At 58.3% G+C, this 26,709-nt stretch overlaps 1 protein-coding gene across 6 annotated transcripts in view; it reads right to left on the minus strand.

The window, feature by feature from the left end:
- Nucleotides 1–26,709, minus strand: part of LOC133355414 (plasma membrane calcium-transporting ATPase 1-like) — a 54,615-nt gene that overhangs the window by 10,317 nt on the left and 17,589 nt on the right. For 4 of the 6 annotated variants that reach the window (XM_061572698.1, XM_061572697.1, XM_061572695.1 and 1 more), the window contains exons 2-16: nt 20,702–22,140; nt 19,486–19,683; nt 13,929–14,186; nt 13,604–13,729; nt 10,700–10,828; nt 8,384–8,416; nt 6,927–7,139; nt 6,396–6,610; nt 5,847–5,969; nt 4,991–5,110; nt 3,621–3,940; nt 2,595–2,841; nt 2,119–2,298; nt 1,328–1,415; nt 466–569 (exon numbers count right to left, since the gene is read on the minus strand). In XM_061572698.1, coding sequence (XP_061428682.1) covers nt 466–569; nt 1,328–1,415; nt 2,119–2,298; nt 2,595–2,841; nt 3,621–3,940; nt 4,991–5,110; nt 5,847–5,969; nt 6,396–6,610; nt 6,927–7,139; nt 8,384–8,416; nt 10,700–10,828; nt 13,604–13,729; nt 13,929–14,186; nt 19,486–19,683; nt 20,702–21,023 — 2,676 coding nt within the window. In that variant the 5' untranslated portion in view covers nt 21,024–22,140. The remainder of the gene's footprint in view (nt 1–465; nt 570–1,327; nt 1,416–2,118; nt 2,299–2,594; nt 2,842–3,620; nt 3,941–4,990; nt 5,111–5,846; nt 5,970–6,395; nt 6,611–6,926; nt 7,140–8,383; nt 8,417–10,699; nt 10,829–13,603; nt 13,730–13,928; nt 14,187–19,485; nt 19,684–20,701; nt 22,141–26,709) is intronic. The other 2 variants (XM_061572700.1, XM_061572696.1) reach the window with 1 other exon arrangement.

Here is a 26,709-nt window from a genome sequence, read left to right on the forward strand (position 1 = left end):
GATTCATATTATTGGTTCTTTCGGTAAAGTCACATAGATAAAAAAAAATTCCCTTCTACAAGAATTTACCGAAAGAACCAAGAATATTTATGTTAAGATGTTCAAACACCCAAATAGATACCACACGTGCTTGTGGCAAAACGTGCAAACAAACATGCTGTGATAATAATGCATTGCCTTTGACGCCCAAAGGCGTTCTCTCGTCTGGTGAGACGAGGCCATGCAGAAAGCTGTAGGCCAATCAGTTTCAAAGACAATGCACGCATTATCAGAGCGTTTCTGTTTGCATGTTTTGCCACGAGCATGTGTGGGTGAGTACGGGTGAGCGCGTGTGAGGGTGGTTGAACGTGGGTGAGCGTGGGGAATTGTGAGTGAGCGTGGGTGAGCGCGGGTAAGCGTGGGTAAGCGTGGGTGAGCGTGGGTGAGTGTGGGTGAGCGTGGGTGAGCGCGGCGGCGGGGCATCACCATGGCGAAGCCGACGTCGGCCTTCTTGAGCGCGGGCCCGTCGTTGGTGCCGTCGCCCGTCACCGCCACCACCTGGCGCTGCCCCACCGTGCTGTCGATGATCCCTGTTCAACGCCGCCACGGGGGTCAGCACGGGTGGGGAGGGGGGGCGTCGGAGGGGGGTCACGTGGAGGAGTCGGTCGCAGGGCACGCAGGGTCGAAGGTTAACGGGGGGGCGGGTCGCAGCCCTCGCGCGTGCCCGGGGGGGTCGAGCGTTCGCTGTAGGGTCGAGGGCCACCGATCGCCGGTCTCATTCGTCCCGGTGCCGCCACTCGCTTTGGCCAAATTGCAGCCGTGAGAGTGAGGACGTCGGCTCCACCGTCGCGCGGCGGTCGCCACTCTCGGCGGCGGGGCGAGTGGGACAGTGCTGCCCCCTACTGCGTCAACCAGAGGGCACCTGACCGGAACTCGGGAGGTAGCTCTGCGTTATCCGCTTCCGCGGGCCCGTCCTGTGACGCACGGAGAGTGGCGCGCCGCTCAAGCGAGGATGCCGTGACGGGGGTTCTCCGTCGCGATGCGGACGCCGACTCCGCAGCTCGGTTCAATTTGAGCGGGGGAAAAAGACGAACAAAATATCTCCAAAGGTCGTAGGTCGGAGATAGCGTGCAGCATGTTGCCGAATGCACGTGTGAATGAGTGAGTGAGCGAGTGAATGAGTGAGTGAGCGAGCGAGTGAATGAGTGAATGAGTGAGTGAGCGAGTGAATGAGCGAGTGAATGAGTGAGTGAGTGTATGAATGAGTGAGTGAATGAGTGAGTGAGTTAGCGAGTGAATGAGTGAGTGAGTGAATGAGCGAGTGAGTGAGCGGGCGAGCGACACTCACCTTTGACGAGCGTGTGTTTGTCTGTGGGAGAGGAGCGAGCAAGCACTCGAAGCTTGGGCCAGATCTTGTCGATTCTCTCCTGCTCTATCTGTCCCATGGCACAAGGGGAGGGTAGGGGGTGGGGGGAGTGGGGGGGGGCGGGGGTGGGGGAGCACACGACGCTCCCGTCACTAGACGCGACGCGGCGGTGGTGGCGGTGGTGGTAGCGGTGGCGGTGGTGGCGGTGGTGGTGGCGGTGGTGGTGGTGGTGGTGGTGGTGGCGGTGGTGGTGGCAGCGGTGGCGGTGGTGGTGGTGGCGGTGGTGGTGGCGGTGGTAGTGGCGGTGGAGGTGGTGGGGGTGGAGGTGGTGGTGATGGTGGTGGAGGTAGTGGTGAGAGTGGTGGTGGTGGTGGTGGAGGTAGTGGTGGGAGTGGTGGTGGTGGTGGAGGCGCTATTCGCTGTGGTGGTTGAGGCGGTCGATGTGCAGAAAATCCCCCAGCCCGGCGTCATCACGTGGGGTCAGTGACTAATTGCAGCAGCTCGTCGCCTCCATCGTCATGATCGTCGAGCTACGACATCGCCTTCTAATCGCCAAATCTCGGAAGCAATGAGGTCGGCTTGCAGGTGAGCGAGTGAGTGAGTGGGTGAGCGGGTGAGCGAGTGAGTGAGCAAGTGAGTGGGTGAGTGAGTGAATGAGCGAGTGAGTGAGCTAGTGAGTGAGTGAGCGAGTGAGTGAGTGAGTTAGCGACTGAGCGGGTGAGCGAGTGAGTGAGCGAGTGAGTGAGCGAGCGAGTGGGCGGGCAGGCGCTCGCCTCTCCCTTATCGTTGCGGATTCGCCGGTTGAACTCCTTCCCCTCGATGCACAGGAAGTCCTCCCCGGGCGTCAGGATGCCGCACTTGCTGGCGATGGCACGCGCCGTGCTGATGTTGTCGCCCGTCACCATGCGCACCGTGATGCCCGCACGCTGGCACTTCCGGATCGCATCTGGCACCTGGCGAGGGCGGGGAGCAGGGGGAGAGGGGGGGCAGGGGGAGAGGGGGGGCATGGAGAGAAGGAGCACGAGGTGCGGGCGTGGGGGGAGATGCAATTTGCTCGCCATGTCCGCTTTGATCCCCCAACCGATCCGCCGAGAGCAGACCGCCAGCACCGCTCACCGTGCAGGCCACACCGCCCACTTCCGCCGGTCACGCTCCGAGCCGCCGGTCTCCGTGGATCGAACCTCAAATCCTCCCCCCCTCTCCCCCCCCCCGCCCCTAAACCTCCTCGCCCTCTCCCTCCGCGCCTCACCTCCGGCCGTACGGGGTCCTCGATGCCGACGACGGCGATGCAGGTGAGGTCAGCGACGATGGCGCCCTCGTCCTCCCAGTTGGGGTCGGCGCCGCCGCCGCCGCCCGAGGGCAGGTCGCGGAACGCCAGGCAGATGGTGCGCAGGCCCTCGCTCGCCATGGGCTCCACCACGGAGCGCACGAGCGCGTCGCGCTCGCGGGCTCGCAGCGGCGCCGCCTCCCCCGCCGCGTTCAGGACCCACGAGCACCTGGGAGGCGCGTGGAGGGGCGGTGGAGCCAGCGATCGTGTCCGCCGAGCGGGACTCCGGCTCCGAGCGCTTGCGCCTGGGTTTGGTTTTAACCGGGCGAGGCCTTCGCTAGGGCTAGCTGGCAATGGGAGTGACCTGGCGCGTTGCTTTGCTGCTGCCTTGTGGTCTAGCCTAGGGGCACCCCCATTGTCAGCTAAGCATCCCACCACATCACCCCGCAGCACACCACACACCGCACACCACACACATCACACCACAACCACCACACCAAACACCGCACATCACACCACACACAGCACACCACACATCACACACCACACAGCACACCACACACATCACACCACATACCGCACATCACACCACACACAGCACACCACACACCACACACCACACAGCACACCACACACATCACACCACACACAGCACACCACACACAGCACACCACACACAGCACACACCACACACACCACACACCACACACACCACACCACACACACCACACTTCACACCGCACATCACATCACACAGCACACCACACACCACACACCGCACATCACACACCACGCAGCACACCACACACCGCACATCACACTACACACCACACACCGCACATCACACAGCAGACCAGCACACCACACACCGCACATCACACCGCGCAGATCACAGCACACCGCACGCATCGCACCACACACAGCAAAGCCACGCGCTGCACAACCGCGCCATCACAACGCCTGCAGCATCGCGCCACACCGCGTCGTCACACACCGGCCGCCCCTCACTTTCGCAGGACGATCTCGGAGGCGCCCTTGGTGAAGACGCGGAAGCCCGAGATCGGCGGCGCCGCGGCACCGACGCCGCCCCCCACGAGTCCGGCGGCGGCGGCGGCGGCGGGGGCGGCGGCGGCCACGTGCTCGGCACGCAGCACGGTGCTCATGGACTTGCGGCTCGAGTTGAAGGTGAACACCTTGAAGAGCGACTCCTCCGGCACGATCCGCCGCACCGCCTGCGCGTCTCGCCCCAGCGCCAGCGCCAGCCCCAGCAGCGAGCACTCCGTCTTGTTGCCCACGTGCCGCGGCAGCCCGCCGGGCTTCTCCGGGGCCTGGCGGCCACGAGGAGGAGCGGTGGGGTGGGGGGGGAGGAGCGGAAGATGGGGCAGGAGGGAGGAGAGGGGGAGACGGAGAGAGCGGGCGGTGGTGAGGAGGTGAGAGGGCAGGCATGCGGGCAGCTCCAAGTGTCTAGATGTTGCTCACCAGGATGTTGGTGGTGAGTGCTCACCAGGATGTTGGTAGTGAATGTCCGACAGGATGTTGGTGTCTACACTATGGGGACCTCATTTGCCAGTAAAAATATGATAATTGGTTCTTTACCCTTCTATCTGGCAACAAAACTGACACCTTTTTGCAAGGAGTCATGTTTGCATAGACCGCAATACCTGCAGTCATAAATACAAACAAAAGACATAACTCTGATAATGTGCACTGTCCTTGAAGTTGATTGGTCCACACCCGAGACAGCTTTCCTTCGAGCCTTTTGGCGTCATCTGGTCCAACCCATATGAGACTAGGCTCGAAGGAAAGCTGTCTCGGGTGTGGACCAATCAACTTCAAGGACAGTGCACATTATCAGAGTTATGTCTTTTGTTTGTATTTATGACTGCAGGTATTGCGGTCTATGCAAACATGACTCCTTGCAAAAAGGTGTCAGTTTTGTTGCCAGATAGAAGGGTAAAGAACCAATTATCAGGATGTTGGTGGTGAGTGCTCACCAGGATCTCGGTGGTGAGTGTCCACCAGGATCTCGGTGGTGAGTGTCCGACAGGATCTTGGTGTTGAGTGCTCACCAGGATCTCGGTGGTGAGTGTCCACCAGGATCTCGGTGGTGAGTGTCCGACAGGATGTTGGTGGTGAGTGCTCACCAGGATCTCGGTGGTGAGTGTCCGACAGGGTGTTGGTGTGAGTGCTCACCAGGATCTCGGTGTTGAGTGCTCACCAGGATGTTGGTGTTGAGTGCTCACCAGGATCTTGGTGGTGTAAGCGCAGTTGACGGCGATGCCGGTGGTGAGTGCTCACCAGGATCTTGGTGGTGAGTGCTCACCAGGATCTTGGTGGTGTAAGCGCAGTTGACGGCGATGCCGGTGTTGAGTGCTCACCAGGATCTTGGTGGTGTAAGCGCAGTTGACGGCGATGCCGGTGGTGAGCGCGTCCAGCGTGGCCGGCGCCAGGGCCTCCACGCCCGGCACCGAGCGGTGCAGAACCCCGCCCACAAACGCCTGCACCGCACCGCCAGCACCACGCACCGCCAACGCCAGCGGTTATCGCTCGGTGGTTGTGGTTGCTGGTGATTGGTCGGTAGTTGTGGTTGGTGGTAATTGGACGGCGGTGATTGGTCGGTGGTTGTTGTGGTTGTCGTTTATTGGCTGATTGCTGTGGTTGGTGGGGATTGGTCGGTGGTTGTGGTTGGTGTTTATTGGCTGATTGCTGTGGTTGGTGGTGATTGGTCGGTGGTTGTGGTTGGCGTTTATTGGCTGACTGTTGTGGTTGGTGGGGATTGGTCGGTGGTTGTGGTTGGTGTTTATTGGCTGACTGCTGTGGTTGGTGGTCATTGGTCGGTGGTTGGTGTTTATTAGCTGATTGCTGTGGTTGGTGGGGATTGGTCGATGGTTGTGGTTGGTGTTTATTGGCTGACTGCTGTGGTTGGTGGCGATTGGTCGGTGGTTGTGGTTGGTGTTTATTGGCTGACTGCTGTGGTTGGTGGGGATTGGTCGGTGGTTGTGGTTGGTGTTTATTGGCTGACTGCTGTGGTTGGTGGCGATTGGTCGGTGGTTGTGGTTGGTGTTTATTGGCTGACTGCTGTGGTTGGTGGGGATTGGTCGGTGGTTGTGGTTGTCGTTTATTGGCTAACTGCTGTGGTTGGTGGCGATTGGTCAGTGGTTGTGGTTGGTGTTTATTGGCTGACTGCTGTGGTTGGTGGTGATTGGTCGGTGGTTGGTGGTGAGCGAGCTTCACCTGCACCACCGTCATGCGGTTGGTGGTGAGCGTGCCCGTCTTGTCGGAGCAGATGGCCGTGGCGTTGCCCATCGTCTCGCACGCGTCCAGGTGCCGCACCAGATTGTTGTCCTTCATCATTTTCTGCGCCACGGAGTGGACGTGATGAGGTCACGATGGCGTCATCATCGAACGGGTACAACTCTCGCCGGCACGCGCGTTGGCGAAGAGCATCGTGGCCATGAAAGCTCTGCCGGACCCTCGCCACAAATATTACGTCATCAGCGTCATCGTCGTCATCAGCCATGATCTATCCACCGCTGGGTGAAACCTCTCCCCTTTGCCGTCGCCACCTCTCGCTACCTGTATGTACGGATCTCTGTACGTTTCCCACAATGCACCTTGATGGACCATGCAAAGGGAGATGGTGACAGCGAGTGAGGGGCAGCCCCTTCGCTGCCACCTCTCCCACAATGCACCTCTGTCACAACTGCCTCCCCACCTCTCCGCCTCCCACAATGCACCTCACCGCGAGTGCCGCCCCCCTTTAATGCGCGTCCCACAATGCACCTTGACGGAGTAGGCGAGGGCGATGGTGACGGCGAGGGGCAGCCCCTCGGGCACGGCCACGACGAGCACGGTGACGCCGATGATGAAGAACTTGACGAAGTACTGCACGTAGACCGGCGTGCACTCGGCCAGCCAGGGCCGGCCCTGCACCCAGAACGTGTCGATCACGAAGTAGAGCACCAGGATCACCACCGTCACCGACGACATCGCCAGACCTGCCGGGGAGGTGGGGGTAGCGGGGGTTCGGGGTGGGAGGTGGATCAGAGATACTCCGATTAGCACGGTTCGGTGCGAAAGATGTTCAACATACGCACAAACGTGCACAAACGTAGGAACACTACAAAAGACACTTGAGACTGAGTCTATCTTGGGGAAGGCCCAGGAGGGTTCAGGTTGCAATCGCCACTGATGTTGCCCGTAGCCGGGTTCGTAGCGCATCGCCCATGCCGCATCGCACCGCACGGCGCACGATGGCGATTCCGGGCGACGCGCCCGGGTGACCCCGGCGGAGCGTTCCGCCGCGCCGCTCACCGGCCTTGCCGATCTGCACGGCGAGCTTGGTGAGCTTCCCCTGCAGCACCGACTTCTCCTTCTTGGGCGGCGCCGCCGGCCTCCGCTCCCGGGCGTCGTCCGCGTCGCCCCCCTCGCCCCCCTCGCCCCCCTCGCCCGCGTCGCCCACCTCGCCCCCGTCCCCCACTCGCAGCGGCTGCATCTCCACCGACGCCACCCCATCCTGCGCCTTGGCTGTGCAGACCAACGCAGATCTCCGTCAACGTCATCCCCGTCCACATCATCATCAAAATCAACCTCGTCAACATCAACCTCGTAAACATCAACCTCGTCTACATCAACCTCGTCTACATCATCAACATCATCCTCGTCAACATCATCCTCATCCACGTTATCCCCGTCAACGTCATCATCATCATCAGCATCCTCGTCAACATCATCATCAAAATCAACCTCGTCAACATCAACCTCGTCATCATCAACCTCGTCAACATCATCCTCGTCAACATCATCCTCGTCCACGTCATCCTCATCATTCTCGTCAACATCAACCTCGTCAACATCATCATCAAAAACATCATCCTCGTCAATGTCATCCTCGTCAACATCATCATCAAAATCAACTTCGTCCATGTCATCCTTGTCCACGTCATCCTCGTCACATCATCCTCGTCCACGTCATCCTCGTCAACATCATCATCGTCAACGTGATCATCAAAATCAACTTCGTCAACATCATCCTCGTCACGTCATCCTCATCAACATCAACCTCGTCAACATCATCATCAAAATCAACTTTGTCAACATCATCCTCGTCAACATCATCATCAAAATCAACTTCATCCACGTCATCCTCGTCACGTCATCCTCGTCAACGTCATCCTCGTGACGTCATCCTCGTCAACATCATCCTCGTCACGTCATCCTCGTCAATATGGGCGGTGGTGGCGTCGTAGGCGTCAGAACTGCCGTGGCCGCCATTGTCACCGCGCTGTCGTCATGGCCGCCACTTGCCACAGACGCCCGCGGTTCGGGCCTTTTACCACCCCCCCTCCCCTTCCGAGTGGCCTTGCCATGATAGCATCTTGCTGGGATCCATGTGCTGTTGCTAGGGAACCGCTACTGTTGCTAAGGTCCAGCTGCTCTTGCTAGGGTCCAGCTCCTGTTGCTAGGGTCCAGCTGCTGTTGCTAGGGTCAAGATGCTGTTGCTAGGGTCCAGCTGCTGTTGATAGCGTCCAGCTCCTGTTGCTATGGTCAAGGTGTTGTTGCTATAGGTCCATGTGCTGTTGCTCGGGTACAGGTGCTGTTGCTAGGGTCAAGTGCTTTTGCTAGGATCCATGTGCTGCTGCTTGGGTCCACGTGCCATTTCTAGGGGCTGGATGCTGTTGCTAGGGACCAAGTGGTGTTGCTAGGGACCACATGCTATTCCTAGGAAACGGATGCTGTTGCTAGGTTACGCGAGGGACGGCGGTTGCTACCTTTGCTCTGGTGGTTCTCAGTGACCTCCTCGTCTTTGTGTGTCGCACGGAGGCACAGACGGAGGAGGTGGAGGGACGAGGACGATGACGCGGAGGCGGCATGGACACGTCAGCGAGGTGGGAGGAGAAGCACACGCGCACAGAGACACAAAGACAAAGATCCCCCGTATATCCTTAACAGACTTTAGGGGCAAGTGCTGTTAGCGAGCACCTATGAAGGCCGGAACGGCACAGGAGGGGGTGGGTGGCCAGCATCACATCCGACCGCCTTTGTCTTCCCATTGGCGATGTTTACACACCGCACCAGGTACTCATTTGAGGCAAAGTCGACCTCGGGAAGGCCCAGGACCGGTTCAGATAATCGCCACCGGTGTTGGCCGTGAGCGGGAATCGAACTCGGCTCGCCGGGTTCGTAGCGCAGCACAGCGCTAACCGCTACACCACCGCTCCACGCACGCACACATAAGGGCACACGGACACGCATGCACACAGGCAATGAGACGCATAAGCCGAACAGACACGCGCATGGTGAGCAAGCGAGGGACACACAAAGGCGACGGATCGCATTGCGTCTGCTGAGCCGCAGGCGAACGATCGTCACCATGCCGCTCCTTTACCCCGGAACAGCCTCCCGGAGTCTCAACAACTCCATCGCGCTGCCGTCGTGCCCAAGGCGCCGCGAATACGAGCGTGAGAGAGGCGTTCGTGCGTGCGGGAGGGGAGGGGGGGTCTCGGGAACCCGGAGGAAGCCCTCCGGGTACACGGGGCAGAGACCGCCCAACGGATGGATTTCGATCTACTTGCTGTACTGCCATCTCCGCGGGCGCGGTGCCTCGCTCAATTGCTCCGCTAGAAAAACCTGGAGGTGGCTGTCCTGAGAGATCGGGGGCGCTGAGATCCCGGGGTTGAGAGAGAGACCCACAGACTCACAAAGAGACACGCAGACTGGAACCCAGGGTCTCGACGTCTCTCATCTCGCAGACACCAACCAGGCCACCTCCAGGATGTGTAGCTAAGCAAATGAGCCAGACACGGATATGCCAGCGCAGCGAGTAGATTGGCTCTATGTGTACGGAGCTTTGGGTGTTTTGGAGACGAGGGTTGGTGGATCACGCAGAGATTTGTGAGAGTCCCAAACCTCCTCGTAGAACTGCTGTGAAGTGGCCAGGGCATGGCGGTACAGCAAGCGAGTTCCATGTGCAGCTTTGAGTTTCTCCCCCTTGCCCGCACGCACCACGTGCGTGTGCACGTACGAAGCCCAACGCCCGTGAACTCCGATGGGATTCGTCGGCAACAAAAAAACCACATTGACGAGTGCATAGCAGCACCCTCGGGGGCGAATCGAGTGACGGACGCAGCGGCTTGTGCGGGTTGATCCACCCGCTCGAATCCATCTCCCGGCACAGCAGTTGAAGCAATAAAGGGCGAGTTTCCTAACCCCCCCAATCCCCCCCCCCACCCTCCCCGCCACGCCGCCCCCTCCGCTGCCTCTGTCCAATGTCCAACCCCGCAGCGGCAGCGAACGACTTCCACCACAGTCAGGCAATGGGCACGTCGCGTGTGTGTGTGGGGGGGGGGGGGGTGGTGGGGTTGGGGTAAAGCGTGGGTAAAGCGTGGGTAATGCCCACCTCTTCCCATACGTGGACGAGTGGAGTGAACATACGCTTCCGTCTAGCGAAGCCCCAACCCCCACTCCCCACCCCTACCGCCCTTCCGCCAACAGTGGAGCCGACGAGCAATTGTAGGGCTGCACCTGTACCTTCGTTTTGAGACGCTAGGTACGGAATGATGTGCGGCGTGCGGTGACTTGGGCCTGCCGCCGTGCGGTGCCCTCGCTCCTCGCGTGCCACTGGAATCGATCGCCGGTTCACGACTGCCGGCACCGCGAACCGATTCTCAAAACGGATTCCGGTCAACAACGCCCATTGGAAGTTTGAGGTTGGTTGTTGCTAGTTAGTGGTTGTGGTCGGTAGTTAATGGTTGCGGCTGGTGCTTAATGGTTACGGTTGGTAGTTAGTGATTGTGGTTAGTAGTTAGTGGTTGTGATTGGTAGTTGTGGGACTGCTACCAGAGACTGAGTGAGGCTCTCCTGGGAGCACAGAGGGTCGTCCTGACGATGATGGTGACGAGGACGGAGACGACGACGGTGACGATGATGATGACATAGACGATGATGACAGTGATGGTGACGACGACGGAGACAATGACGGTGACGATGATGACAGTGACGGTGACGATGAAGGTAGTGACGGTGACGATGAAGGTGACGACGGTGACGGTGACGACGGTTACCGCCACCATCACAGTGCCACCCACCTTTCTTGTCGCGCCGCTCCTCCTCCTCCACGTCGCCCGCCCCGAGCAGCGTGAAGATGATGCCCGTCTGGGAGTTGACGCCCACGGCCGTCACCACCATCTTCCCCGAGCCCTCCATCACGTGCGTGCCTGCAGACGCAGCGCCGCACAGGGGGAGGAGGGGAGCGACGAGGATGAGGAGGATGAAGAGGAGGAGGAGGATGAGGAGGAGTATGAGCAGGCGGGTGGGTGTTGGTGGTGCCGATGCTGTGGGTAGCGGTAGCACAGTGGTTTGCACGCAGTGCTACGAAACCGGTAACCGGGTTCGATTCCCGCTCACGGTCAACAACAGTGACGATTATCTGAACGGGTACTAGGTAAACCCAGCCTCAAATGATTACCTCGTTCAGTGTATACATACAGAATATATAATCACTGGGGAGACAAAGGCGGACCTGGCGGTATTAGCCACCCATCCCCTCGGCTTTTATAGGTGCTCGCAGATAGCACTTGTCCCAACAGTCTGTTAAAGGCTATATGGGGGATCTTTATAATAATAATAGTACAATTTGTAACGCGCGCAAATTTGCAGACGTAGTGGCCGCAACTCAGAGGCGCGGAGCCAAGCTCAGAGTCGCTCAAAAGCATGATTGTAGAGGTGAGTTTTTAAGTGTCTCTTGAAGGAGGCGATTGAGGTGATGCTGCGAATGTGCAGAGGGATATCGTTCCAGACTGTTGGGGCTGCCACCGAGAAGCGGCGCGTAGACACGGTGACCATCCTGGATCTTGGTATTGAGAGGAGGTCGTGAGTCGCGCTGCGCAGGCATCTGCCGTGTGCTGAGCTGCAAGTTGTCAATAATGAAGAAAGGTACGGCGGGCAGGCGGATATGAAGGCATTGTGGCAGAGGCAGGCGGTCTTGTATGTGACCCTACTGGCGATGGGGAGCCAGTTGAGAGCACGGAGACAAGCTAGTGAGTCCAGACGGGGATGAGTGTGGGCAATGACGACGCGTGCTAGGTTATTTTGTAGTCTTTGAAGCTTCCTTAGGTTGCCAGCGGAGGTCCGGACAAGGACGGAGTTACAATAGTCAAGGCGAGACCCAACTATGCAACATGCCAAAGTGTTGGCAATTTCAGTAGAGATGAGAGGACGTATGTGTCTAAGAGCCTTCAGGTGAAAGTTACATGAGCTGATGATATGGTTGGTTTGACGGTCGAAGAATAAAATTGAATCTAGGATGACACCGAGGTAGCTGAAGTGGTTGGTGAACTTGATGCTATGACCGAAGATGTGTATGTGTGTGGGGAGTGCTGCTGAATTGAGACGTTGCTTGGTACCTAACATGATGGCCACTGACTTTTTCGGATTAAGGGCTAGGTTGTGTGCAGTGAACCATTGTTGCACGGCGGTGGTACATTCCGAGAGCCTCTCGAATCCAGATGCATTGCTAGAATCGATGGCGGTGAATAGAATCGTGTCATCCGCGTATGAGTGATGCTTAACACCGAAGCTTGCAATGAGTCGGCCGATCGGGGAAGTGTAGGCTGTGAAGAGCAGGGGACCTAGAACAGAGCCCTGGGGAACCCCGCATAATGCTCTTGTTTCAGGCGATGTGGACATGCCCACCCTGACTGAGGATTGCCGGTCAGAAAGGTACGAAGCTATCCACTTGAGTGCTGAGCCGCATATACCGAAGTCGGATTTCAGGAGGGAAGTAAGGAGCGAATGGTTGATGGTGTCGAAGGCTGACGAAATGTCCAGACTTACAAGTGCAACAGTTGAGCCGGAATCAACGATCGTTAAAATGTCATCGAGCACCCTAGTATCAATGTGTCTACGCGTACTGTGTGTGTATGGACACACGTTCATGTGTGTGCTCTTGCGTGTGGGCGTGTATTTTGGCACGTCTATGCATTTGTAATGTGTGCGTGTGTCTATGAATGCGTGTGTGTGTCCGTGTGTCTTTGTGTAATGACAATAGAACCTGCATACGGTGTGAGGTCACTAGTGGCCACGGGAGGTAATGACAGGGGAGTCAGCCTGCAGTGCGAATGGACTAGTGGCCACGGGAGGTAATGACAGGGGAGTCAGCCTGCAGTGCGAATGGACTAGTGGCCACGGAAGGTAATGGCAGGGGAGTCAGCCTGCAGTGTGAAGGGACTAGTGACTACGGGAGGTAATGACAGGGGAGTCAGCCTGCAGTGCGAATGGACTAGTGGCCACGGGAGGTAATGACAGAGGAGTCATCTGTGAGTGCGAAGGGACTGGTGGCTACGGGAATGTTCGAGAAGGGAGCCTGGTCACGTGACGGTGGAGTCTGCCGGTGGAGCGAGCGTCTAGAGTCAGCGAGAAGGTTCGGGAAGGGGGGCGTGTCGGTATAAAAGGGGGAGATGCGCAGGAGGCTCGGGGCTGTTGCAGCGGGGGTCTCCGCCTGATGTCAAGTGAACGCGTCTTCAATAAAGTGCCATCTCAAGAGAAGTGTGGTAAGTCGTCATTATATTTGTGTCAGTGTGTGTGTGTGTCCGTGGGTAGCGGTAGTGTAGCGGTTAGCGCGCTGCGCTACGAACCAGGCGGCCCAAGTTCAATTCCCGCTCACGGCCAACACCAGTGACGATTATCTGAACCGGTTCTGGGCCTCCCCTAGGTCGACTCAGCTTCAAAAGAGTACCCGGTGCGATGCGTAAACATCGCCACTGGGGAGACAAAGGCGCGTGGTGTTGGCCACTCACGCCCTCGTATGCCGTGCCGGCCTGCATAGATATCTCGCTAACAGCACTTGCCCCAACAGTCTCTTAAGTCTATACGGGGGATCTTTGTCTTTGTTTTTTGTCCGTGTCCGTGTGTGTGTTTCCGTGTGTGTGTGCGCCCGTGTGTGTGTGTGTGTCCGTGCGTGTGTGTGTCCGTGTGTGTGTGTGACCCCTGACCTGAGAGAAGGTTGGGGTCCCTGTCGATGGCTTTGCGCACCTGGTCGGACTCCCCGGTTAGGGAGCTCTCGTCCACCTTGAGATCGTTGCTCTGGATGAGCACCCCGTCCGCGGGCAGCAGGTCACCTGCACGGTCAGCAGCGCTGCCATCATCATCGTCGTCGTCGCCGTGGCCCTTGTCATCATTATCACCGAATTAATCACGATCATTGTCATAATCTGTGCCTTACTTTAGCATCTCAGCGGAGCCACGAATGTCGCCTCCAATTCCACATTCAACCCCCGTACCGTGTTCGAGCCCCTTTACTGCATCTGACCCTCGTACCGTATTTGACCTGGGCGATGTCGCCCACCACGATGGCCGCCACGGGGAGCTGGAGCAGCTGCCCGCCGCGGATGACCGAGAACTTCTGCTCCTGCTCGATGCGATTCTGGAGTCCGCGGAACTGTCGCTCCTTGCTCCAGTCGTTGAACGCCGTGACGAGCACCACGCACGCCACCGACAGGAGGATGGCCGCTCCCTCGATCCAGCCGGCCGTCGCCTCCCCCTCGTCCTCCGCGCCGCCCCCGGCGAGCCCGCACGCTGCACGGTGTGGGGGTGGGGGGTCAACGGAGGAGGGGGTAGGGGGTCAAGGGGTCAAGAGGTGAAGGGGCGCGAGGTTGGCCGAGAGGACACGGTCACTTTCGAGTTGTTTTTTACGTTGGTCAATAATGGGACAACCCCATCCCGGACTCCGACACATCAATCCACCACTCCCATCACTACACGCAACACTCCCTCCATTCATCCATCACTCTATCCGTCACTCCAAACATCACTCCTTCAATCACTCCATCCATCCCTAAACCAATTCCACCAATCACTCCATTATCCCATCGCTTGATCCCTGTCAACATCACTCCATCAGCCCATCCACCGTTTTATCTTTTATCCATCCATCCAACTACCAATTAATTATTCAATCCCTCAGCGCCCTCCCTGCATCCCCCCCCCCCCATTCTGATCCTCCACACTCCCCCCTCTAGCAGTGTCTGCTGCTGCTACTGCTGCTGCCGCTCGTGGCTATGGGGATCGTTAAATTTTTTATTTCCCGACTTCATCTAGGACACGGAGCGCCTTAACATGCACGGCGCGCAGCTGCCCACGCATACACACAGACACACACACACGCATACACAGACACACACGTATACAATCACGCATACACACAGACACACACACACACATATACACACAGACACACACACACTCACGCATACACACACAGACACACGCGCATACACACACAGACACACACACACGTATACAATCACGTATACACACACAGAGACACACACACACTCACGCATACACACACACACGTATACACTCACGCATACACAAAGAACCCCCGTATAGCCTTTACAGACTGTAGGGGCAAGTGCTGTTAGCGAGCACCTATGAAGGCCGGCACGGCACACGAGGGGGTGGGTGGCCAACACCACGCCTGGCCACCTTTGTCTCCCCCAGTGGCGATGTTTACACACCGCACCAGGTACTCATTGGAGGCCGAGTCGACCTAGGGGAGGCCCAGGACCGGTTCAGATGCTCCCTAACAGCACTTGCCCCAGCACTCTGTGAAGGCTACGCGGGGGATCTTTGTCTTTGCGTCACCACTGTGTCTGCTCACCGCGCTGCGTCACGAACCCGGCGAAATTCCGGGTTGGATTCCCGCTCACGAATGATCTGAACCGGATCCTGGGCCTCCCCTAGGTCGACTCGGCCTCAAATGAGTACCTGGTGCGGTGAGTAAACATAGCCACTGGGGGAGACAAAGGCGGCCGGGCGTGGTGCTGGCCACCCACCCCCTCGTTCGCCGTGCCGGTCTTCATAGGCGCTCGCTAGCAGCACTTGCCCCTACAGTCTGTTAAGGCTACACGGGGGGGGGGGGGGGAATCTTTGTCTTTGTTTTGCCCGTGTGTGTGTCCGTGTGTGGGTGTCCTGTACGCTCGCATGTGTGTGTGTCGTGTTCCGCCTGCTGCTGTTTCAGAAGACACCGTGTTCCTGGAGCAGAGATTTCCTTTCATCTAAGAATATCTCCCCGCGTGGAGACTCCTGCACAGTCCCCGCGAGCGCGCGCACGCAACGCACGACCACCCCGGACCCGGCAATCCCTGGGTCTCATTCCAGCTCCAGCTCCCCTGCTTGAGAGTGCCACAAAATTTCGGTTCGTTCCTGCCCCAGTGCCGGATGATCCGCGTAGCAAAAGCAGCTGCATAATGCTACGGGCCCCGCACTTTCAAGGGCCCCCGCGCTGAATGCTTTCAAGCCATCAATTCTGGTTCAGTGATTCTGCACTTGCTCTATTACTATAGTACTATACCGCCTTCAACTTTTATGAACGATTGGGTGTTTAAGGTTAGCGATTTGTCGTATTATCTGGCTGTATAGCAAATGAAAGTTAAATATGTGTGTTTTAATATTGAAGTATTTATTTATTTAGGGCCCCTTTATAACATATGCTACAGACCCTGCACGAGCTTCATCCGGCACTGCCCTGCCCTGGCTTTCCTGGGAGCGGTGATCACGGCGGACGCCGAAGACGCCCGTGACGCCGCCACGCGCCGGCGTCACGGGCCAGACTTTGGCAAAATGTGCAAGAGTTACACCGCAAGTCACCTTCCGTGGGATTCCGTGGGATTGTGTGGGATTCCGTGGGATTCCGTGGGATTGTGTGGGATTTCTTGGGGCTACACCGCACAGCAGTAGCAACATGAAAGGCAATCATCGCCCCCTCCCCCCCCCGCTGCTAAAACGCGGAAGGACCCTCCGGCGAGGGCCTTAATAGGTGCTCGCTAACGGCACGTTCCCCAACAGCCGGTGACAGGCGACAACCACGGGGGAGGAGCCCGTGTCTGTGCCACTGCGTCTGTGGGGGGGCGCGGTGGTGTAGCGGTTAGCGCTACGCTGCACTACGAACCCGGCGACACGGGTTCGATTCGCGCTCACGGCCAACACAGGTGACGATTACCTGAGCCGGTGCTGCGCCTCCCCTAGATCGACTCGGCCTCAAACGAGTACCCGGGTGCGGTGTGTAAACATCGCCACTGGGGAGACAAAGGCGGCCGGGCGCGGGGCTGGCCACCCACCCTCTCGTGCGCCGTGCCGGCCTTCGTGGGTGCTCGCTAACAGCACTTGCCCCGACAGCCTGTTACAGGCTACGAGGGGGGAATCTTCTTGGCCTTTGTCTTGTGCGCGCGTCGCCGCTGTTTATTCTACAGCAGTGGCAACAGCCGTCTGCCAGCGCCGCTAAGAATAGCGCCGCATGGCGCTGCAACAGTCGCGGCGCTGGTCGGCCCCAGACACACCACACACCACACAACAACAAAAACCCGTGCGCGTGTTAGGGGGGGGAGCGGTGGCGCAGTGGTTTGCGCCGCGCGACGAAATGCGACGAACACTTCCCCCCCACCCCGAGTTGCGACGGCTCGCTCAGAGTCGACGACGGTCACGGCGAAGTGTTTCGACTGCTCAGGGACCTTCCCCAAAGGTCTGCTCGGCCCCCGTCAAAAAAAATGCGCACTCGTCAGCACCGGTGAGACAAAGGCGGCCCGGCAGTGGTTGGTGTTGGCCGCCCGCCCGCCGGCCACGTGTTTCCACAGACGTCGTTGGTGCTCGCGAACAGCACTTGCCCCAACGGTCTGTGAAAAGGCTATACGGGGGATCTTTGTCTTTGTGAGCCACGCAGAGATGGTGGGGGGTGTGGGTGGTGGGGGCTTGGCACCAGCCCCACCAACCCCCCCCACCCCCCACCGACCGCCACACTCTCCCCACGAGCCACTGGGCACGCGCGGAGAGAGTGGAGGAGTTCCCCTGCCCGGGCAGTGAACTGTGCCTCCCTTAGATAGACTCGGCCTTAAATGAGTCATTGGTGCAGTGTCTGTGAACGTCAGGAGGTCGGGTGCGGTGCATCGGCCACCCCCCCATCTCCCCGCGTGTGCTGGCCTTCATAGGCGCTCGCTAACGACACTTGGCCCAACAGTCCGTTGAGGCCATGCGGGGGACCTTTGTCTTCGTACACGCCGTGTTTTCTTGTCTCGTGCCGTTGCCGACTCCGCTGTGAGCGCCGCAAATAGATCGATCACTCAATGGGGCAGGGCCACGTGACGCGTCTGACGCCACGTGTCCGTTTTAATTGGTCAGCCTTGCTGCTGCCACTGACCCTGACACTATAGCCGTGTCACTAACCCCGACACCATAGCCCTGTTAATAACCCTGATACTAATAATAGGGGTTTTCCCCCTTTTTTCTGGCAACAAAACTGAAACCTTTTTAGGAGGATTCATGTCTGTGTAGTGGTGGTATTGACGTGCGCCGACAGTGATGGATCACGGGGCGCGGGGTTGGGCACGCGATGTGGGCGGGGCATGGACGCGCGCGCCGGTGGTAAGGCGCGCTCACACAAGCTGGGAAAAGAGGATCGTAGCGAGTGCGCAGTGATTGGTCAGATAAGTGGGTGCTCTCAGCGACGTCCGCAGGAGGGGTATAAAGGGAGACGCGCGAGAGCACTCGTGGAGTGTTAACCAGTTGAAGACCGAAGACGGGGTGGAGGAGGTAGTGGCCCGAGACCCCTAGTCCCGCCGTCCTTGTGAGGACCGGGGCCCTGTGTGGCTTGGAGCCGAGACTGGGGGACCCGTAGTCCGACGCCCGTGTGGGTCGGGACGGTGGTACCCAGAGCCGAGACGGGCACCCCCGGCTGGGTGTGTCCCGGAAGGCTACGGGGCGTAAGAGCCCGTGTCAGTATAGCTGAGTGGGTGTTTGTCACCCGTGTAGCTGAGTGGGTGTGAGTCACCCGAGTAGCTAAGTGGGTGTCAGTCACCCGTGCGACGAAGTGGGTGTTAGTCACCCGTGTAGCTGAGTGGGTGTGAGTCACCCGAGTAGCTAAGTGGGTGTCAGTCACCCGTGCAACGAAGTGGGTGTTAGTCATCCGTGTAACTACAAGTTGGTGAAAATAAAGAGTGTGCTACCCGTGAAGACGTCTCCCGCCGAGTTACTACTTTACATCTGCATTAACCACAATACTTGCAGTCAAAATGCCAACAATATATATGCATTGTTCTTGAAACTGATTGGTTCACACCAGAGACAGCTTTCTTTAGAGCCTAGTCTCAATTGGTGCTAGTTTTGTTGCGAGAAAAAAGGGGAAAACCCCTATTATTATATTTTGATTCTGGCAAAGGAGGTCCAATGACGTAAACCCGGACACTACAGCCCTGTCACTCACCTTGACACTCACCCTGTCACTCACCTTGTCACTCACCCTGTCACTCACCCTGTCACTCACCCTGACACTCACCCTGTCACTCACCCTGTCACTCACCCTGACACCACAGCCCTGTCACTCACCCTGACACCACAGCCCTGTCACTCACCCTGTCACTCACCCTGACACTCACCCTGTCACTCACCCTGTCACTCACCCTGTCACTCACCCTGACACTCACCCTGTCACTCACCCTGTCACTCACCCTGACACCACAGCCCTGTCACTCACCCTCACACCACAGCCCTGTCACTCACCCTGTCACTCACCCTGACACTCACCCTGTCACTCACCCTGTCACTCACCTTGTCACTCACCCTGTCACTCACCCTGTCACTCACCCTGACACCACAGCACTGTCACTCAGCCTGTCACTCATCCTGTCACTCACCCTGACACCACAGCCCTGTCACTCACCCTGTCACTCACCCTGACACTCACCCTGTCACTCACCCTGTCACTCACCCTGTCACTAACCCTGACACTATAACCCAGCCGCAATGGCTCAGCCTTATCCACACCACCAGCTCAATGGGGCTCGTTGCGACGACTGTGGCCGGGCGCGAGGAGCGTGCCCACCGTCGCTGTCGGAGCCGGGCGGCTGGTAGAAGGAAAGTCCCAGCGAGACGAGGGCCGCCACCTCCAGGATGATGAGCGTCACGTCCTGCAGCGCCTCCCACACGAGCGCCAGGAACGACTTGGGCTTCTTGGGCGGGATGAGGTTCTCCCCGAAGACGGCACGCCTCCGCGCCAGGTCCTCCTCGTCACCCGACACGCCTGGGGGGAGGGGGGGGGGGCAAAGAGGGGGGGGGGGGGTGAAGGGGGGAGTTGGGGGGGGGGCGAAGGGGGGGGTCGGTGACGCTTCGTCGGCCGATGGAGCGACCGTGTTGCGGTTTCTCACAACAATTGAAGGCGCGAGCCACGGTGGTGCGATTGTGTAGCCGTGCACCCTCAGCCACCCGACCACCCCACCCCCCGTCTAACTATGGGCCTCACAGTAAACCCATAGAGATGCACACAGAGACACGTAGAAAGACATTGACATGCATATAAGACCCCCCCCCCCCCGTGTAGCCTTTACAGACTGTTGGGGAAAATGCCGTGAGCGAGTAGCCACCTATGAAAGCCGTCACGGCACACAAGAGGGGTGGGTGGCCAACACCACGCCGGGCCGCCTTTGTCTCCCCACTGGCGGTGTTTACACACCGCACCAGGTACTCATCTGAGGCTGAGTCGACCTAGGGGAGGCCCAGGACGAGTTCAGATAATCGTCACTGGTTGTTGGCCGTAATCGGGAATCGAACTCGAGTGGCCGGGTTCGCAGCGCAGTGCGCGAACTGTCGCGCTACCACTCACCATCAACACCACCGCCGCTGTCAGCCCCGTCACCATCAGCAGCACCACATCCAATACCAATACACGCCATTCGCTACTAAGGGACGATGACGTCAACATGGCACCTGTGCCAGGCCAGGTGCACTTTGCGGCCACGTGAAGTGTCGAAGGCTCGCTGGTGACAGACCTGGCAGGTGCCATGGGTTGACTGACTGATGACTAGGAGATGCACCACCCGTGCCCTTACTGTGCCAAACATGCCAATTTGCTGTGTTTTAGTCGCCCGGCGCTCCACTCGTTGTTGTGAGCGTTGTCATCACCACCATCACCACCACCATCACCAAAAACCACCATCACCACCACCATCACCACCATCACCACCATCACCACCATTACCATCATCACCTTCAGCACTAACCACTATCATCATCACCATGACCACCACCATCACCATCCTCACCGTCCACGGGCGAGGTCCGGAGCCGGCGACACATCCCCGCGACCGCGTCCCCCGCTCCACCCCCGGCTCCGCTGCCCCCGTATCTCTCGGCCATGTGGGCCATCGCCTCGGCCCCCCGCATCTCCATGAGGTCACGCAGCTCGCGCACGGTCACCCCGAACCCCCCCTCGGCGTCCTGCTCCATAGCGGCGGTGGGGGGCGCGGGACCCCCAGCCCGCCCCGCGCCACGGCCCCCGCCGCCGCCGCCGCCGTCTTGGCCAAGGGGGCCCGGTTGGGGGGCCCGCGCCCCCTTGGCTTTGTAGTCGACGGAGCTGTTGGCCATTGCGGGTCTCCGAGGATCAGTCCACACCCCCAAGTTCCGTGCGGGGCTGGTGGTGAGCGGTGGGTGGATTTGAGGGTGGGAGTGGGTTATGAATGAAGGGTGAAATAGCAACGTCAAATCGGTGAAAAGCACAACACTTGAATAGGATTCTAATCAGAACGCGTGAGTCCGCCTGTCCATCCCCTTCTGCGTCCGTCTGCTGGGCGAGTTTGGGTGGCGGGTCGCTGTGACCCTGAATCCTTCCTGTGGCCTCGATGGACTTTGGTGAATCGGCCCCTCTCCGCCTCTCTGCGTCCGGGTCCGCGTGACCGCCCGCCTGCGTATCCGTGGGCCTGAACGAAGTTGCCTGACCCACGAGTTGGAGCGGCGGAAGACTGCACTCGGGACCGGGATGACGAACCGCGTTTCAACGAGCAGGCAGGGTTGAGCGGTGGGTGGATGGAGGCGAGGCCGGGTCCACGGTGCGGTCTACGAACAGTGGAACTCTGGGAGCAGCAACAACAAAAATAATAAATCAACGAGGCCGCAGAATTCCCTCCTTCACTCTCGGGCCCTTACCGCTCTCACCGCCAAATCCCCGTTTTTATCACACCACCTCCTCCTCCTCCGCCTACTGCTCCACCTCTTCGTCTCCAGCCAGGCGGAAATTAAAGAGCCAACGATGAAAGATGGAATGAAAGAGAGACCTGGAGAGAGTGACAGCGATGGGTTGATGACGAGGACGACGATGTCGGTGATGATGGCGATGACCGTGGCCACAGCGTGGACACGGGGCGATGGCGACGACGACGATGACACGGCGGGTGCTGCTGCTGCTGCTGGTGGTGGTGACGGGTCCTCATCCCGTGCGTGAGACACTCTGGCCACGCCCAGCCGCGTCGCCTCTCCCCGAGTCTCCCCCCCGCGTGTCTTCTCGCTTCGTCCCGTGTCTCATCTCACGCTGGGCGGCCCCGCTGGACGCGGGGATCAAGGCGGCGTCGGGGACGAGGTGGGGAGGGGGTTTGACAGGATCGAGGGGGATCAAGTGGATGGAGGCTGGATGCCGGCGCGGTGGCCCACTGACGATGATTCCATCGCGAACTCAAGATCCAGGGACCCCGATCGCACCTGCAGCGGCCTGCAGGGGACGAGGGGATGAGAGGTGGTGGTGGGGGGGGGAGAGAGGGGTTACAGAGCTGCGGTCAACTATAATCACCAACTATAAATCCCCAGATATAATGATCAACTATAATCACCAACACGGCAGCAGCGGCATTGCTGGGGATGACACCATTGCATCGTCACTGAGCCCAGGTGTGGCTATCAATGTCGTAAGCAGCAGCAGTCTCAGCAGTAGCAACACCATCATAGTAGCCATCATCAGCAGTGTTGTCATCAGCAGTAGCAACATCATCATAGTAGCCATCATCATCAGCAGCAGCATCAACAGCATCATATTCATCGTCGTCATCATCACTGTCATAATACTATTGAACCACAACACAATCATCATAACATCGTCATCATCATCACCATCGTCATCTCTCTCCGCTTCGTGGTGACGCCGAGTCCATTCCTCGCCCTGTTTATCACGGCTGATCAAACGACACCCACCGGGGAGACAAAGGCGGCCGAGCGTGGTGTTGGCCACCAATTCCCTCGTGTGCTGTGCCGTCCTTCAGACGTGCTACTCTCGCCACAGCACTTGCCCCAACAGCCTGTTCAAGGCTATAAGGAGGATCTATGTGTGTGTGTGTTTATAGTGGAGAGCGGTGGTGCAGCGGTTCGTGCGCTGCGCTACGAACCCGGCGACCCAATTTTTACTTGCATAGTAAAGTGATTGTATATTTTTATTTGCTATACAGCCAGATATCTCGCTCGTTCAGCAGTTCCACTGCTGGATTATTTGTTCCGCCTGAGGACGACCGCTTGTGTTGCGATCAAAACGTCGTGATATATTTTTGTTGTTTTATTTTTCTACCTACGTGACTTTACCGAAATAACCAACGAGTATACAGCCAGATAATATGACAAATCGCTAACCTTAAACACCCAGTCGTTCATAACAGTTGAAGGCGGTATAGTACTATAGTAATAGAGCAAGTGCAGAATCACTGAACCGGAATTGATAGCTTGAAAGCATTTAGCGCGGGGCCCTTTAAAGTGCGGGGCCCGTAGCTACTACACGTGTGCTACTAGGATCATCCGGCACTGGCTGTATGTAGATGCTCGCCAAAAGCACTTGCCCTAACAGTCCATTAGAGGCTATATGGGGGACCTTTGTCTGTGTGGCTATGTGTATGCGTCACCCGTGACCCCCATTCGATGCGCTCCCCAGCACCCGATCCCCCGTGGTGGGGGTGGGGGGGCAGAGGGCGTGGCGAGGTGACACCCTTGACCCTCACGTCCCTCGCCATCATCACCACCACCATCACCGCCATCAACGTAACTACCATCAACATCCTCGCCATCGTCACTACCATCACCACCACCATCACCACCATCACTGTGACGACCACCAACATCCTCACAATCGTCACTAACATCACCACCATCACCACGCCACCGCGACGGTCATCACCACCATCACCATCACCAAAACATCACCACCATCACCAAAACATCACCACCATCACCAAAACATCACCACCATCACCAAAACATCACCAAAACATCACCACCATCACCAAAACATCACCACCATCACCACCATTACCAAAACATCACCACCATCATCAAAACATTACCACCATCACCAAGACATCACCACCATCACCACCAAGGCCGACCTCGACGTTACCCACCGCTCATCTCCTACCGCAACCTCCACCACCACCACAGAAAAAGACAAAGATCCCCCGTGTAGCCTGTAATAGACTGTTGGGGCAAGTGCTGTTAGCGAGCACCTATGAAGGCCGGAACGGCACACGAGGGGATGGGTGGCCAGTACCACGCCCGACCGCCTTCGTCTCCCCATTTAAGGTCGAGTTGAGGGAGGCCCACTGCTGGTTCAGATAATCGTCCCTGGTGTTGGCCGTGAGCGGGACTAGAACCCGCGATGCCGGGTTCGTAGAGCGGTGCGCTGACCACTGCGCCACCACTCCCCACACAGACACAGGACGCATGGCACACCATGCGTACCACACACACACCACACACACACACCACACACAACACACACATCACGCACCACACACACACCACACACACACCACACACACCACATATCCTACATACAGCACAGACACCACACACACACCACACACACCACACATACCCCACACCACACACACCACAAACCACACACACACCACACACACACCACACGCATCACAGACAAACCACACACACCACACACACACACACCACACACACCACGCGTAACACACACACCACACGCACCTCCCATACTTGTGCCGCATCCTAAATGTAAATCCGGCGAGGCCCCCACCCCGCCGAAGATGAGCCACGGGGGCACGAGGAGGTGGGGGCTGGGGGGTGGGGGCTGGGGGCTGGGGGGCCGTGGTGAGGTCATCATTCGGCAGCTTTATTTATTTATTTCGCTGACGCGGCCACGGTCGCCGTGGTGGTGGTTGTGTGGTGATGGTGGTGTGTTGTGGTGGTGTGTGGTGGTGGCGTGTGGTGGTGGTGTGTGGTGGTGGTGGTGTGTGATGGTGGTGTGTGGTGGTGGTGTGTGGTGGTGGTGGGGTGTGGTGGTGGTGGCGTGTGGTGGTGGCGTGTGGTGGTGGTGTATGGTTGTTGTGTGGTGGTGTGTGGTGCTGGTGTGTGGTGGTGGTGGTGTGTGGTGTTGTGTGGTGGTGGTGGTGTGTGGTGGTGGTGTGTGGTGGTGGGGGCGTGTGGTGGTGGTGTAGTGGTTGTTGTGTGGTGGTGGTGTGTGGTGGTGGTGTGTGGTTGTTGTGTGGTGGTGGTGTAGTGGTTGTTGTGTGGTGGTGGTGTAGTGGTTGTTGTGTGGTGGTGGTGTAGTGGTTGTTGTGTGGTGGTGGTGTGTGGTGTGTAGTGGTGTGTGGTGTGTGGTTGTTGTGTGGTGGTGGTGGTGTGTGGTGGTGTAGTGGTTGTTGTGTGGTGTGTGGTTGCTGTGGTGGAGGTGGTGGAGGTTGTGCGCGAGTCTTTAACAGAGTTGATTCTTCGTGGCGCTGCCGCATTCCTGGCCCCGCGGGGAGGAGACTCAACCCACGACAGCTGCGTCCTGCCTCTTCGTGTCCCGTCTCAGTGTCTCCCGATCTCCTGTCTGCCGGCGCAACGCCTCCCATACAGCATCCCAATCAAACCTTTCCCCGTGCCACTATCTCGCTGTCTCCCTGTCCTTCGCCATTGCCAAGGGCACCCAACATGCACAACGAGGCTCCCTCTGCATTAATTCTTCGCAGGGAGGCTCCAACACAGCGGCGGCGCGCCGGAGTGAAACGTCCGAGCTGTGGAGACGGAGCGATGAAATCGGCGGTTGCTGAGTCTCGACGGAGCGGTGGCGAGCGCGACCGCGCACACGAATCCGGCGACCCGAATTCGATTCTCCGCACGCGGCCAAAAACAGCGGCGGTCACCTGGACCGGTCCATGGGCCACCCGCCCAGAGCTCGACTCACGTCTGCAGTGAGAAGCTGGTTTGCGGTGTTGTTATGCATCGCTACTTGGGAGACAAAGGCGGCCTTGGCCTGGCACCGGTCACCCCCCCCCCCCCCCCACTGCCTTCTCGCTCACAGCAACTTGTGGCCAGCAGTCCGTCAAGGCTGCACGGGGGCATCTTTATCTTCGACGAGACTCTGGGATGGGTTGTCCGCCAGGTGTCCCCCCCCAAAAAAAATTCGTGATGAGCATTTGTGGCCTTCCTCCTGTCGGCGTCTGGCAGAAGGAAGGGGGCGATGGCGGGGTACGGCGCCACGAACCGCGACAGCCCAGGCGACGCAGACGCAGACGGCGTTTCCCGTTCGCCGCAACCTCCCGAAGCGTTTTGTCCCGCGTTTTAAATTAATTTATTTTTCTTTCCGCGATTAACATTTGACGGAGGAACAAAAGGGCCCACCCACCCTCACCTCGGCACACGCCGAGTGTGGAGCAGCAGCAGCAGCAGCAGCGGCAGCTTCTGCAGATAGCGAGCGACTGGCTAATTGGCCGATCAGCGCGGAATAATTACAATCGAGTCATCGTGCAGCAACTCAGTTGTAAAATAATTCCCTAATCCGGCATTAAAAACAGTAGCCTCCTTAATTAATGCGCGTAATTGACATTTTTGCTTTAGACTATCCTCCCACCACCACCCCTCCCCCCCCCCATTGTTTTATTTATATTTTCTAGAGAGAGAGGGAGAGACACCGCGACCCCAGGCGCGAGAGGGGAGCGCGGGGTGAAATGGAGACAGATGTAGTCTGCTTAGTCGTGTCGTTAGGGTTAGGGCTCGGGCTCATGCTCGCGGTTGATTGGCTCCTGCAGCCCTTCGGGTTGTGGTGCGATTATACAGCGTGGTTATGATTAAGATGGAGGTCTAGTTGGTGAGTGTGGTTAGGGTTAGGGTGTAATTGGTGAGTGTGGTTAGGGGTGGGGTGTAATTGGTGAGTGTGGTTAGGGTTGGGGTCTAATTGGTGAGTGTGGTTAGGGTTGGGGTGGAATTGGTGAGTGTGGTTAGGGTTGGGGTGTAATTGGTGAGTGTGGTTAGGGTTGGGGTGTAATTGGTGAGTGTGGTTATGGTTGGG

Source organism: Lethenteron reissneri, chromosome 51, assembly GCF_015708825.2.
Source record: "Lethenteron reissneri isolate LAM-NWPU_2019-01 chromosome 51, ASM1570882v1, whole genome shotgun sequence".
NCBI classification, from domain to species: domain Eukaryota; kingdom Metazoa; phylum Chordata; class Hyperoartia; order Petromyzontiformes; family Petromyzontidae; genus Lethenteron; species Lethenteron reissneri.